We start from the raw sequence: 13,888 nt of genomic DNA on the forward strand, positions 1-13,888 counted from the left end.
GATTTTTAAACTTCACAACCTACTGCAGATGAAGAAAGGAACAGTGCCTGGCACAGGATGGTCAAGGAACGCCTTAATGGACAGGGGAGTTCAGAGTAAGAAGACAGCGGAAAGGACTTTCCACAAAGAGCAAAGGGGCAGGTGCCCCCCAATAAAAAAGAAACCCAGCCACCAACTAGAGGAGCAGTAAGCAGAGAGTGAAAAAGCACAACTAGTCAGTCTAGCTGCCAGTGAAGCTTTACGGAGAACTGAGGAGCTAGCTGGGCTCTAATCCAACAGGCAGCAACAGGGAGTAAGATAATAAAAATGCATTTTAAAAGATTAATTTGACAGACTTTCCTGGTGGTCCAGTGGTTAAGACTCCACGCTTCCAATGCAGGGGGAACGGGTTCAATCCCTGGTTAGGGAACTAAGATACCGCATGCCGCAAGGCACAGCTAAAAAAAAGATTAATTTCACATTCCTTCATAAAATGGAGTGAGCGTAAGCAAATGAATGCTGGGAGGCTAAGCAGAAGAGATCACTGTAGTAACCTAGGAATAAAATGGTAAAAGAAGGGACCTGTGGAAATGGGAGTGGGAAGGGTACAAACTGCCGCTTAGATGCCTCTCTCAGCTTTCGAGGCATTTTTTTTAAGTTATTTAATTTCAAAAGAGAAGGTTCATGGCCCATTATGATGATCAAGAATGAAGTCACATTGGGCTTCCTAGGTGGCGCAGTGGTTAAGAATCCGCCTGACAATGCAGAGGTCACGGGTTCGATCCCAGCTCCAGGAAGATCCCATATGCCACGGAGCAACTAAGCCCGTGTGCCAAAAAAATAAAAATAAAAAACACCTCTTTAAAAAAAAAAAAAAAAAAAGAATGAAGTCACTAAGTATACATAAGCCAGTCTACCACTGAAGTTACTTTAATCAGGAATCTGTTCCACAGAGTCAGCTGAGTGCAAAGCCTAGATGAAAATAGGATCCAAGTATGAAAGAATATGGTGTTGCAAGTCTACAACTCCAATGGGTAAAGTTTTAAGGTTGTCCTGAGGATCCACTGTGAATTCCTGGGGAACAGTAAGAGCAAAAAGAGCAATCAAGTAGAGATAAGAATTTGGTAGCTCTTAAACTTTAGGACCACCACAAATTAGACTGAATTGCAAACAGTTGCATTCTGGGGAATTCCCTGGTGGTCCAGTGATTAGAACTCTGCACTTCAACTGCAGGGAGCATGGATTCAATCTCTGGTTGGGGAAATAAGATCCCGCATGCCACAAGGCACAGCCCCCACCCCCCCCCCAAAAAAAGCACTGTCTTCAAAGGAGCACAGGGGTTTCCCAGTGTTCTTCACCACACAAAAAACACAATCACTGTTAACAACTTCATCCTTCAAAGTAAACACACAAAAGACACTGGTTCTTTCATAAAGCATGCCCTTCAAAAATAAAAAATTCAGAGATACTGTTAGCACCTCAAGCTCCATGATATTTTGTGATAAACTAACCTGGGGCAAGCTCCACACTAATCCTTTTTCCACTGCACATCTCTTCCTGAAGCCACAGAAAGTAAAGTTTTCTTTATACCTTCCCGCTTCAAGTTATTGAAACAGAGCCAAAAGAAACTTCTTTTCTCTGATATCTTCATAAAACGTCACAAACAGTAAACTATGTTCAGAAAATGAAGAAATTCCCCAGGTGAACCAGGCTTTTCTGCACAATATAGGAAAAGCATGTAAGGAAACAGAAAACAATGCTATCCCAGCCACCTTTAAGTTACCTATGTCATTTGTTTTTATCTAAGTATAAATTACATGGTTTGATCTATTACATAACCATATTAAAGTTATACTAGGTCTAGACTTTAAAAAACTATATAAATGATTCCTTGCAATAATACCTGAGAGCCCAGTGTGTAAAAGATAAGCCGCCAGATCACTTAGGAAATCTGTAAAGTTCATGAGTATAACCACTAAAACATCTAGATTGCTTTATGACCTACCCCCATCATATTCCCAAAGCAAGAAGCAAACAGCTCAATTAAGAGAGGCTACTGAGTCCTCTGCCTCAAGATGGGACCAAACACTCAAACTCACCCACACATCCAGTCAGCCTCAGGGTATTTTTAATTAGTAAACTGACAAGAGAAGTGTCTCAGTATGCCAAATATGGACAAGTTCCCTCTTTCATGTGATCCAGGAGTGGAAAATTTCATAGATGTGCATGTATACAGGGAAGACCAACCCAGTAAATAAACTGCTTCTTCTACACATTTTGCTATAATGAGGACCACAGAATGCATTAATTAATTGAGATAATGGATTAATTTTGGTGTTCTGGTTCCTCAGCAGCAAAATAAAAATGAACAAGAAAATTACACACAACATAGTTTAGTACAATCTTGAACAAGGAATATAACAAAAGCAATTCCAATTTTCTAAACACCATTATGACTGCCTGTGTATATATTATGAGGATATTTCCATGCCCCAGCAGATGGCCCAGAGAAAGTGTCCTATGGTTACAACTACATTAAACAAAAGATCCTTTATAATAAATGCCTTATATATAAGATTCAACTTGGATAATAACTGCATTGCTGATATGTTATTCATCTTATGTACTCTTTGGAAAATAATTACTGAATAGTTCAAAAATGTAAAGATTTGCAGAGAGGATTGAATAAATGCTTTTCAGTTTTGTCTGTTCCCCCCCAACCCCCCCCACCCCCCCGCCTTCACAAACCCACATCCCTGAGGGTGGAAAAGTAATATGAATAGAGAATACAAGCAATATTTACTGAATTGAACTGAGAGGTCCCTTGAGGTCCCTTGGGGGGAACTTCTGAAGTAAAAGAAAATAAAGAGGAATCCATACTTTCTGGTACACAATTTATTCAACACAATATATTAGGCAGCCACTGTTTACAAAGTACATAGTAGCTGAAGCTCCTGCCCTCAACAAACTTACTGTGCAAGGAAATAGAAACATTTACACAAATCACTGTATATAAAATAAATTAGGGCCATAAGAATGATATAAATAAGTAAATTGCTACTGACTTTCCCCTCTGTAGCTTCTGGTTGGTGAGAGCAAGAAAGCTTTCACAGAGGAGCTGATAACTGAAGCTGGATTTTTGAATGCTGGGTAGGCTCTGGACATGCAGAAATGAACAGCAGAAAAGCTCAGGATCTGGAGTGATAGAGAGCCGAGTTTAAACAGCTGGCTTGTGATCATGTTAACCTCTTTAATCCCTGTTCGTCCGGTATATAAAGGACATCATAATATTGCAGGACCACTATGAAGACAGTAATGCATATATTATGTATTTTCCAGCACAGTAGCTGGAAAATCATACATGTTCAACAGATTGCAGCTATTATTATTCTGAACCTAATGAAATAGAATTTGATGTCAATTCACATCTTGACACCTATGATCTTAGCTGGAATCACCTGACCTTAGACCTCATTTCCCTCACGTAAAAATGGTACTAGTATCTCTCAAAAATCTGTTGAGAGATTCACATAGGTAATGAAATCAATGCCAAAGTGTTTTAAAAAGTGTTAATGTATTACTGTAATTAGCTTACTTTCAAATAAAGCATACTGATGTAGATAAAAAGAAAAAAATATTTTAGACAAAGGAGAATAAAAGGGGAGAAATTTAATGAAGATAGGTTAAGCAGCATGTGGTAGGATTCATTATTATTCCACGTACAGAAGCACTTTCCAGATTTCATTCCTCAGGTTTACAAACTTGTCTATTACCAAGGGTAAATTTTTCTGTTTCAGTTTTCTAAAACAAAGATGAAGGGCCACATATCTAAATACATTCCATTTATTGCAGAAATAATCACTATTATTTTAATGCCCCTGAATGCTGTCAAGTTTACTACATGTAAAACATTAAGGAATCTTGAAAAAAAATTCTTGGTTTTTAGAAGAAAACCAATTATTCAGAACAAGGTGCCTTTTCTGTCAAAAACTCTCAAAGTACTTTCAAATGAGAACCGCTATCCTCTTTACAAATGCATCCTTTTCAGGACATGAAGAGTATTATGCTGCCCTCCTACACATGGAGTAAATAAGTCATGCAAGACCATAAACCAACCAAGATAGAAAGCCCAGAAACATCAGGTCAGTGAGCATTCCTCAGTACTACAAAGCTACACTCTTAAATATGCAATTAACAGAAATAATCTGTGCCTTTAAACGTCTCAGGACTGGAAAGCTGCTAGCAAGGAGAGTGGATGACATATTTGCAAATAATTTGTAGCCCTAAGCCTAAAACATCTTCCTATCTTCCTTTTTATGCTGACTTCTTAGGAGGCAAGTAAAGCACTTGTACTGCGTTCTTCAGCTAAGAACAGCTATACTTCAGACAAACAGCAAGGTTTGAAGGTGAAGTTTTAAGTAGTCACCTCTGAGCAAGATTTCTAAGAAACACTCTCTAGCAAAGGGACTCCAAGAGTCTAGCACTGGCTTTGATGGGACGAAAAAAAAAAAAAAAGGAGCAAGAGCCAGGCAGCACTAACTTTACTAGAAATCAGTTACTTTGAATGGAGCCAATTCTCTTTGAATTCTACAGATTCACACATTCTTGAACATAGGTATTACTTGCCCTAATGAGGACTCGCACACAAGCACAGAGATGCACACAAATACAAATAAAATAATTGCAGCAAAAAAAAAAAAAAAAGTGCCTGGCTTTATAAGCTCATGCAATTTACTTGAAATTTTACTGTTTATATGGGTCAGGACTACATTTACACACATTCCCCTCCCAGAGATGCTTTATCATTTAAAGGGAATGAAATTTAATGATATTAAATTAAAAACTGTGCTTTTTAAATTTTATTATAAAAGCTTTATTTTCTTCATTTCTCTTTTGTGCCCATCTCCCCTGTATCTCTGCAAAAAACATTCTCCCAACCCACACCTATGTGAATCCTAACTAAACTAGAGGACATTTCCAAGTCATATACCTCCCCCACAGAAGTAATCATAAACTAGTCCTGCCAATACTGACCACTCCCTTCTCAAAACATGAACCATATGTAGAAAAAGTGTATTTCTGTTGTCATGTGTATTCACTCCTTCCTCAACTAGTTAAAGAAAGAGTTCCCAGAGTACAAAAACCTCACTCCATACTTACTTAGTTTGTCCCCTTTGTGCCTGGACACTGGGTTATGCTTTCAAAAAATAACTTCAGTTAAGTGTCTGGATTTTGGGAAGGAAGTGTATTAAAAACAACCATTTTTAAAAATCCTCCCCCCAAATATCAACTGTCATAAAGCTTACTAAAATGAGATTTTTACCATCAGCTATTTTGTAAGTAGTGACTTCATTTACTCTAAGGGCACGTGCTTTGGAGAGGTAGCCAGGTCAGAGTCCCAGCTCCATCACTTTCTAGATGTGTGACCCTGAGCAAAACTTTTATCTGGAAAACAGAACTGCCCTGAGAGTTATTGATGAGATAATGCATGCAAACCTCTTTAGCATCTGCCTAATATATGGTCAACAAATGGTAGTTATTATTATTACTTTGTTACTAATAAGGAAAAAAGAAAGAAAAGTGACACTGCATTACTGCTGGAATGTACTTTAGTCATTTACATATATGCCTACACCTAGGTCTGAGGAATCACATACAAAAATCAAAAAATGACATTTCTAACAAAAATAAGGAAGTGCAGTCTGGAGACCCTGAGGGGAAGAGACATTTTCGGAATAAGAAAATTATTTTTAAAATATTTTTGTTAAGCTGTTAATTTGAAATTCACTTTCTGTTCACTATTCTTCAATTAGAGTTAAGTCTTTAGAGATTATGAAGTGCTGCTTACAAAACAGTAACAGGGCATTATTTTTATTTTGCGTAACTAATTTTAAAAGACTGGGGCTAGATTTTTGGTAGAGTGGACCAGGTTAGAATCACAGGAGTGGGGAAGCAGAAAAATGTGGTTTCCCCATCTACACTTAATATAAGACACATCTGTTAACTTTCTGTTCAAACTTTGCTCCAAAAATTTAGTGAGAAAATCTTTTACTCAATAACCAGATAGGGATTATTGATGTGCACTGTTTCAATAATATTAGGCAGGCACAGGAAACAGAAGAACACCTACCAATCTGCTCTTCAAGCTCTAAAGGAAACACAAAAACAGGCCAAAAACCCATGAACCCAAAATGACAGGACACTGGACTGTGACCACAAGATGATTCAGAAAAGCTGGAAACAGAAATCTTATAACCAAGGAAGCAAAAATCTTAGGATCAAAACACGAAGACTTTAACTAATGCCCAGCCACAATGGTAGTCAATGAATATTTGTTATAGATCAGGAAAATTATCCTCAAAACCTAGCACAGTGCCTGGATCAAAGAATATTGGCTAAATCAAAGAACAAATGTATTTAATGAATGGTATAAAAGAGAATCCAAAATATAGCTATTCTCCCGCCTTTAAAACATTAAAATAGACATGGGAGCTTTTAAACATTAGATATACAAAAAAATAAAACAAAAGAAAAAAACCTAAGGCTACTCTCCAGAACAAAAGAATCACAAGCAAATGTCCCCAGTTTGTGAACCTGTGACATCTTGAGCAATTAATTCAAACTGTACCTTCTACCTATCACCAATACAATCTCATTGTCAACACCTAGAAGCACCAGAAATCACCTATACTTGATCTATTACTCTTTCTTTTAGAATTATGGCAACCTTCACTATCAATATAATGGACAGTAAATTTTGCTTCTGCAAAGTTTAAACATTACAAACAAACCAAAATTCTTGTTCCTAAATTCTATGTAAGGGATGGCTGGCTCAGGCCTCAACCTTCTGGAATTATTTCACCAAAAATCTATTAATTCCCTCTTCACAATGGAACTCTAAACAACTTCCTCAAAAATGACACTGCTCTAAAAATAAGATATCAACATATTCTAACAGCCAATCTCCCTTCCACTGCAAAAGAACCTAACAACTGAAAAATGAGGCAAAGGTAAGGACATTTGATGCATATAAAACTAAATTATTTTGTAAAATTTAACTCCTCAATCTACAATTGACTGGTTAAGATAATACTAATTTGTGCTCACATTTTGGTTCTGTTTTATTTATAAGACATTAGGCTACAGTTAACATTCTTCTTATAATGAGATTGCTTTGACAAAATTGTGCAATATCCCATTTCTATCATGAGGATGGCAACAAGGAAAAGCAAGCACATACTTCTGGAGACTAGATTCAGACACATTTGATGAAAGACAGCTCCAACCTTCCCTTAAAAACAGACACCTTCCCTTAAAAACAGACCCACTTTTCTGACACACCAGTTCACTTACCTCTCCCATCGCTCTTCCCTCCAGAGCAAGTGCCTGAAAATCGTGATTCAGTTCATCCATAGAACGTACCTATTGTTTAGAATAGAGGAGGGAAAGGTTCCAAGTTAGCCTCTTGAATTTTACAAACACATTAAACACAACTGAAGAGCTTTTCTATGTTTACTTTCAGATATTGACAAAAACAATAATAATAAGTGACTGAGATTAAACATTCACTTACCTTTAACCATCAGGGTTTAGCAATGACCCCTGCTTTCTCCCCTCCCATTCCCTTTTGTTTTCAAACATGAAAAACACATAATCCAGAAAAAGAAAAAGCACATTCCATCACACAAGAATTACAGTAGCAATTTTTCATACATTTTAACTTATTAAGTAAAGATGTTATCAAACATGTTGAAGAGCAAGGATATATGTAGATGATTACATGACCTAAACCTTGCTGACTCAAAGACCACAGTCCTTGCCCCCAGCTGTGAACAGTTAAGCACAAAATTAAGGGACTCATTTGATCCAAGCCAGGATTTCTTTGATAAACCTCGGAAAAGGTGCTATAAACTATATAACAGAGTGCCTCCAACATTTCTCCATATTAGAAAGATCTCCAGGGGCTCCTAGGATCTCAAAACCAGGAGAAAAAAAACTAGCACATGGGACTTCCCTGGTGGGGCAGTGGATATGACTCCAAGCGCCCAATGCAGCGGGCCCAGGTTCAATCCCTAATCAGGGAACTAGATTCCATACACATGCCAAAACTAAGAGTTTGCATGCCACAACTAAGGAGCCCTGGAGCCACAGTTAAGGAGTCCGTGTACTGCAACTAAGACCCAGCACAACCAAATAAATATATAAAAATTTTAAAAAGCAGCACATACCACAAGAATCCCTTCAAACTTTACCTATCATTAAATGTACTACCCACATTATAACAATCTTTCTAGACTTCAATTAACTCATTCCAAGGTCATTACTACAAGGTAATATTTAAGAGCAAGAATGAAGTGTGGATTACACAAAACAGTCATAATTCAAAAACCTTTTTATTGTCCAATAGTCTACTGGTCCTCTCAGTTATGAGCAACAAGCCACCTTTGCTGCCTGAGGCTAGAGTACAGTCCCTCGTTTATTAAAGAGGAAGACTATTCTGACTACCTGAGAGACTGCTGATTGCCTTAAGCAGGACTTTCTCAAACCCTCTCATCCAATCATCACTGCCTCCAAATGTCTGTGTACAATTTCCAGCAGTGGGTAAATGCAAAGAGAGTTAAACTAGGGCCAGGCAAGAAGAGGGCAGAATATGGAGCACGAACCAGAATACAGCAGAGGGCACCAATTTAAGGATTTTTATTAACATGCTGCCTATATACTGCTCCAATGATCTTAATTTGACTGAACTGACACCACATAAAAATACAGTCGCACTGTTTTAAATTACACATTTTCAAAACCCCAGAGCTGATACTATGCTACAAATGATACACTGTGTCACTAAAATGTAACAGTTTTGGGATGTTTGCCAAAAATATAAATTTATAAAATTCAAAATGATGCTAAATTTACGCCATATAAGAACAAAGTGACATAGAGAAAAAGCTTGTTACTGTGGTAAAACAGTTTGAAAGGGCCTTGAAACAGAAGCTAGGATCACAGTACAAGGCGTTTACATTATTTAGGTAAGCACACAGAATAAGCTCCTAAACTACAGGTGGTAATAATAGAGAGGAGTGGAGATGAAAGCATCTTAGCTAAAAACTCTACAAACATTAGATAAAATCATTTTTTTTTTTTTTTTTTTTTTTTTTTTGGCGAAAATCATTTTGAACCTTCAGGCCGGAGTTAACATTTACAAAGCATGTAAGCTAAACACATAAAGTTCTACATCTAGCTTTTTCTGGGACTCTAAACATGCATTTAACTAGACCCTAGGCATTTCTTGAAAATCCAAAAACCCACAAACAGTTTTAACCAAGAATGTTGGAATTCTATTTATATTTCTCAAGAAAAAAATGGCAACGAAAATGAAAAAAGAAAGCAGGAATGGTAAGGGAAGGCAGAGAACATGCAATATGCACAACAATCTCACAGTAATTATTCCTATTTAAGAGATTAGAACTGAGCCTCAGAGAAATGCCTTCCCCAACCACTGTTAAGTAAGGAAGAGCACTTAGACGGCACTTCCAGGATCTAAATCCAGGTGTTCCAACTTAAAGTGCAATGTCCTTTCTATGTCACCAAGCTGCCTCCAGGGCAGTCACAGCCAAGTTTCCACTGCCAGATAGAAGTACCTTCACAGCTTTTGCTTTGATGAGTGTGCTCTCTTGGTCTTCTGTCTCCTCTTCCTACCTTCAAAATTTGCCCACCCTTCCCTCACAGCAATTCCCATCCCTTTCTATACTGCCTTCCCACCCACCCACCATTCTCTCTCCTACCATTCTCTCTCTTATTTGCTGGCTCGCTCAGGCTCTCAGGTCTCCTCTCGCTCTCTTTAGCTCTCTGTTCACCTCCACCAGCTCTCTCTCTTCCAGGGTGTCTCTCTCTGCCTCACGTACAAAGTGAATCACTCCTCCTCCCACCTCCTGTAGACAATGAGAATGGAACCTTTGCTAGCACAATAACTTCATTTTAAACCATTTGCCCACAATTGAGTATACAAGACAAACCAAGTCACTCTCATGAAAGTGTTTTTAACTAGTCAGGAACTTATTATTTACAATGGGAGCTATACCTGGTATGGTCATCAACATCAGGCAGACTCTCAACAAATTTCTTCCTAGGAAATAAAACTTATGATCGAAAGAAGATGCTCAGGAATCAAGAGAAACCAAATGATGAAAACACAGACAATCATAAGAAATTCCTTGGGCACGTAACAAAGAAACTTCTATCAAAAAGGAGAAAAGCTGGCTGTAAATTATAATCCTCAGGACAGAACCATCTTTTCAAGTTCTTGTACTCTACACATCCCCCCTTTCCCTAGTATTCAATTTGAGTGATGAGTTAATGTTAATTTCTAGTATGACTTACTAATTCCATCTTCACTTTTGCTAAATGTCTATATCCTTCCACTAAATAATCTTATCACCTTTGGTTTCACAAAAATACTTCCTATTTTTTCTCTTTGGGCTACTTGCCAGTTGCACATCTCACACCCATCCAGGACTTCTCTACTGCTGCCCCTCCCCATAAAGGCATCTCTTATTCCCTGTACTAAAGAGGCAAAGTGAGAAAATCACCTTAGTGTCTGACCTACCTCATTTTCCTCATTTCACCCCACCCAAGGACATCATCTGTATAAATGGCCTAGCTTCTGAGTTTCCTTTCCATTTTCCAGATCCCAGAACTTTCTTTTGTAAGCCTCAACACCTGTCTCCTTCTAACATGGATCTTGTCCTAACTAGAATAATTTTGCAAATTAAGTTGATGTTTTACCACACAGGAAGTTATAAAATCAAAACAGATAGGACTTCCTTGGTGGCGCCATGGTTAAGAATCCACCTGCTAATGCAGGGGACACGGGTTTGATCCCTGGTCCAGGAAGATCCCACATGCCAAGGAGCAACTAAGCCCGTGCACCACAACTACTGAGCCCACATGCTACAGCTACTGAAGCCCATGCATCTAGAGCCTGTGCTCCACAACAAAAGAAGCCACCGCAATGAGAAGCCCGTGCACCGCAACAGAGTAGCCCCTGCTCATCACAACTAGAGAAAGCCCGAGTAGCAACGAAGACCCAATGCAGCCCAAAATTAATGCAGTAAAATAAAATAAATATAAAAGAAAAAAACAGATAAAACCAGAACTATACATCACATTTGGAAAATGAAAAATTAACCAAAGCACCACTTTACAAATCTTTAAGAATGGTATTCTAAAGTGCACTCCTTGAGAAGCTCTACTTACCATACCCAATATCCCATACACTTATCAGAATCAATGAATGATATATACTTCACTATTTCCACCTGTAAAACTGAGATAACACTGGCCACTTTACACATTAGTAATTAAGATTAAAAGAAACAACATGTCCAGCTACATGTAAAAGAATGATATTAGAACACTTCCTAACACCATACACAAAAATAAACTCAAAATGTATTAAAGACCTAAATGTAAGGCCAGACGCTATAAAACTCCTAGAGATAAACACAGGAAGAACACTCTTCGACATAAATAACAGCAAGATCTTTTCTGATCCACCCCCTAGAATAATGGAAATAAAAACAAAAATAAATAAGTGGGACCTAATGAAACTTCAAAGCTTCTGCAGAGCAAAGAAAACTATAAGCAAGACAAAAAAACCCTCAGAATGGGAGAAAATATTTGGAAACGAATCAACAAAGGATTAATCTCCAAAATATATAAAGTTTATCCAGCTCAATATCAAAAAAACAAACAACCCAATCAAAAAATGGGCAGAAGACCTAAATAGGCATTTCTCCAAAGAAGACATACAGATGGCCAAGAGACACATGAAAAGCTGCTCAACATCACTAATTATTAGAGAAATGCAAATCAAAACTACAATGAAGTATCACTTCACACCAGTCAGAATGAGCATCATCAGAAAATTTACAAACAGTAAATGTTGGAGAGGCTGTGGAGAAAAGGGAACTCCCTTTACACTGTCAGTGGGAATGTAAATTGATACAGCCACTATGGAGAATAGTATGAAGGTTCCTTAAAAACTAAAAATGGAACTACCATATGACAAGCAATCCCACTACTGGGCATATACCCAGAGAAAACCATAATTCAAAAAGACATATGCACTCCAATGTTCACTGCAGCACTATTTACAATAGCCAGGTTATGAAAGCAACCTAAATGCCCATCAACAGATGAATGGATAAAGAAGATGTGGTACATATATACAATGGAATATTACTCAGCTGTAAAAAGCAATGAAATTGTAGAGACATGGATGGACCTAGAGACTGTCAGTGACGTGAGTCAGAATGAGAAAAACAAATATCGTATATTAACACATATATGAGGACTATAGAAAAATTGTACAAATCAACTGGTTTGCAAGGCAGAAATAGAGACACAGATGTAGAGAACAAACATATGGACACCAAGTGGGGAAAGCAGGGAGGGATGGTGGGGAATGAATTGGGAGATTGGGATACCAAATTGTACACTCTAAATATATGCAGTTTATTGTAAAAAATAAAAAATAAAATAAAATAAAAAAAGACAACATGTCCAATACCCAGCAGGCATTTATTCAACTATATCCACCTCACAGGTTATTCTCTTTAAGTTACTGAAATGTCTCCACACATCTATCTCTTCTTTCCCTATCCTCAGTTAGCAAAGGGCAGGTTTTGGTCATTTGGGGGAGGGGAGACTATATATGTTAACATTTTCATAATCAATGTTAGAAATACGTAGATCACACAAATGTCTAACTTACTTTCTAAAACTCAGCATTTCAAAGTACAATCATTTTTCTCTTTTCTCAATTTCCAGCTAAGTCATCAATTCAGAGAAACTTCCATTCTCCATTCTAATCTATTCAGAAACTTCCAACAGATAAAAATAATAGTCATCACTAGTTCAAGCTCATATTTTTTCTGTTCTCATTTAAAGAAAAAAAAAAAATCTCAGTAAAGTCACCACCTCAAATTCCTTCATTCCTTAACTTCCATATCACTATGATCTCCTGGTTTTCTTTCTACTTCTGTATAGATTTTTGTTTCTCTTTTGGCCAGCTAACATTGCAGTCAAAGAAAAAAAAAAAAAGGCAAACTGAAACTCAGACTTGGGTACAAAAGAACCCAAATGTAAGAAGTTAATGATCCAAGTACATAACAAGTTACAATTTATCAGATTTTCAAGCAGACATTACTGAACCTCAAAGAGCAAAGGAGTTACCATGGTGGCCTATGCAGTCCAACATAAAAGGCCTAAAAAGAAGCAACTTTTGATCCGTTCTGGCTCAGTTCTTGGCCTTACTTTACTAGCATTCCTGTCCTTGGATTGCTGTCCTAACTGCTCAGAGTGTCTTTACAATGAATGTCCCTTTACTTGAGCCAGTTTGACCAGTTCTCTGTGCTTATATGCAAGAAGCAAACTTGAACACAATAAGTATCACTAAGTTGGTATTTATAAAATCATACTAGAAGTCCATTTTTTAAAACAGTAACTCAGGGCCATGTACTGCACTTGGAAAAATAATGTTCAACAAATCAACACCTTTTTGAATATTTTCTGTAACAGACATGTTTCAAGACACTTGCCTAGAAAGGGCAACTTTGTGATTCCCATGACCTCTGGCCACAAACAACTATACCAAAAGTATTCTCCTAAATGGCCAAATCCCTAGTACCTGAACAGAAACAATAAACTGACCTAATCAGATTCCTCTCTTAGCATTCACGTCAGACAGCTATGGAGAGAGAAAGTGAAATTCCCTCAAGACTTGGCAGTTGTAGTTGTCATTTTGGGTCAAGCATAACCTGGTGAATAAGCAGTAAATAGTCAACACAGAGAGGAGAAAGACTGTGCTGCAAAAAAAAACAGAGATAAGAGACCATGGAACCCCTACGGA

At 37.6% G+C, this 13,888-nt stretch overlaps 1 protein-coding gene across 15 annotated transcripts in view; it reads right to left on the minus strand.

The window, feature by feature from the left end:
* Window positions 1-13,888, minus strand: part of PUM1 (pumilio RNA binding family member 1) — a 122,020-nt gene that overhangs the window by 84,474 nt on the left and 23,658 nt on the right. For all 15 annotated transcript variants that reach the window (XM_057703251.1, XM_057703260.1, XM_057703243.1 and 12 more), the window contains one exon: window positions 7,333-7,401. In XM_057703251.1, the coding sequence (XP_057559234.1) occupies window positions 7,333-7,401 (69 nt within the window). The remainder of the gene's footprint in view (window positions 1-7,332; window positions 7,402-13,888) is intronic.

The sequence above is a fragment of the Hippopotamus amphibius genome, chromosome 1 (assembly GCF_030028045.1).
Source record: "Hippopotamus amphibius kiboko isolate mHipAmp2 chromosome 1, mHipAmp2.hap2, whole genome shotgun sequence".
NCBI classification, from domain to species: Eukaryota; Metazoa; Chordata; class Mammalia; order Artiodactyla; family Hippopotamidae; genus Hippopotamus; species Hippopotamus amphibius.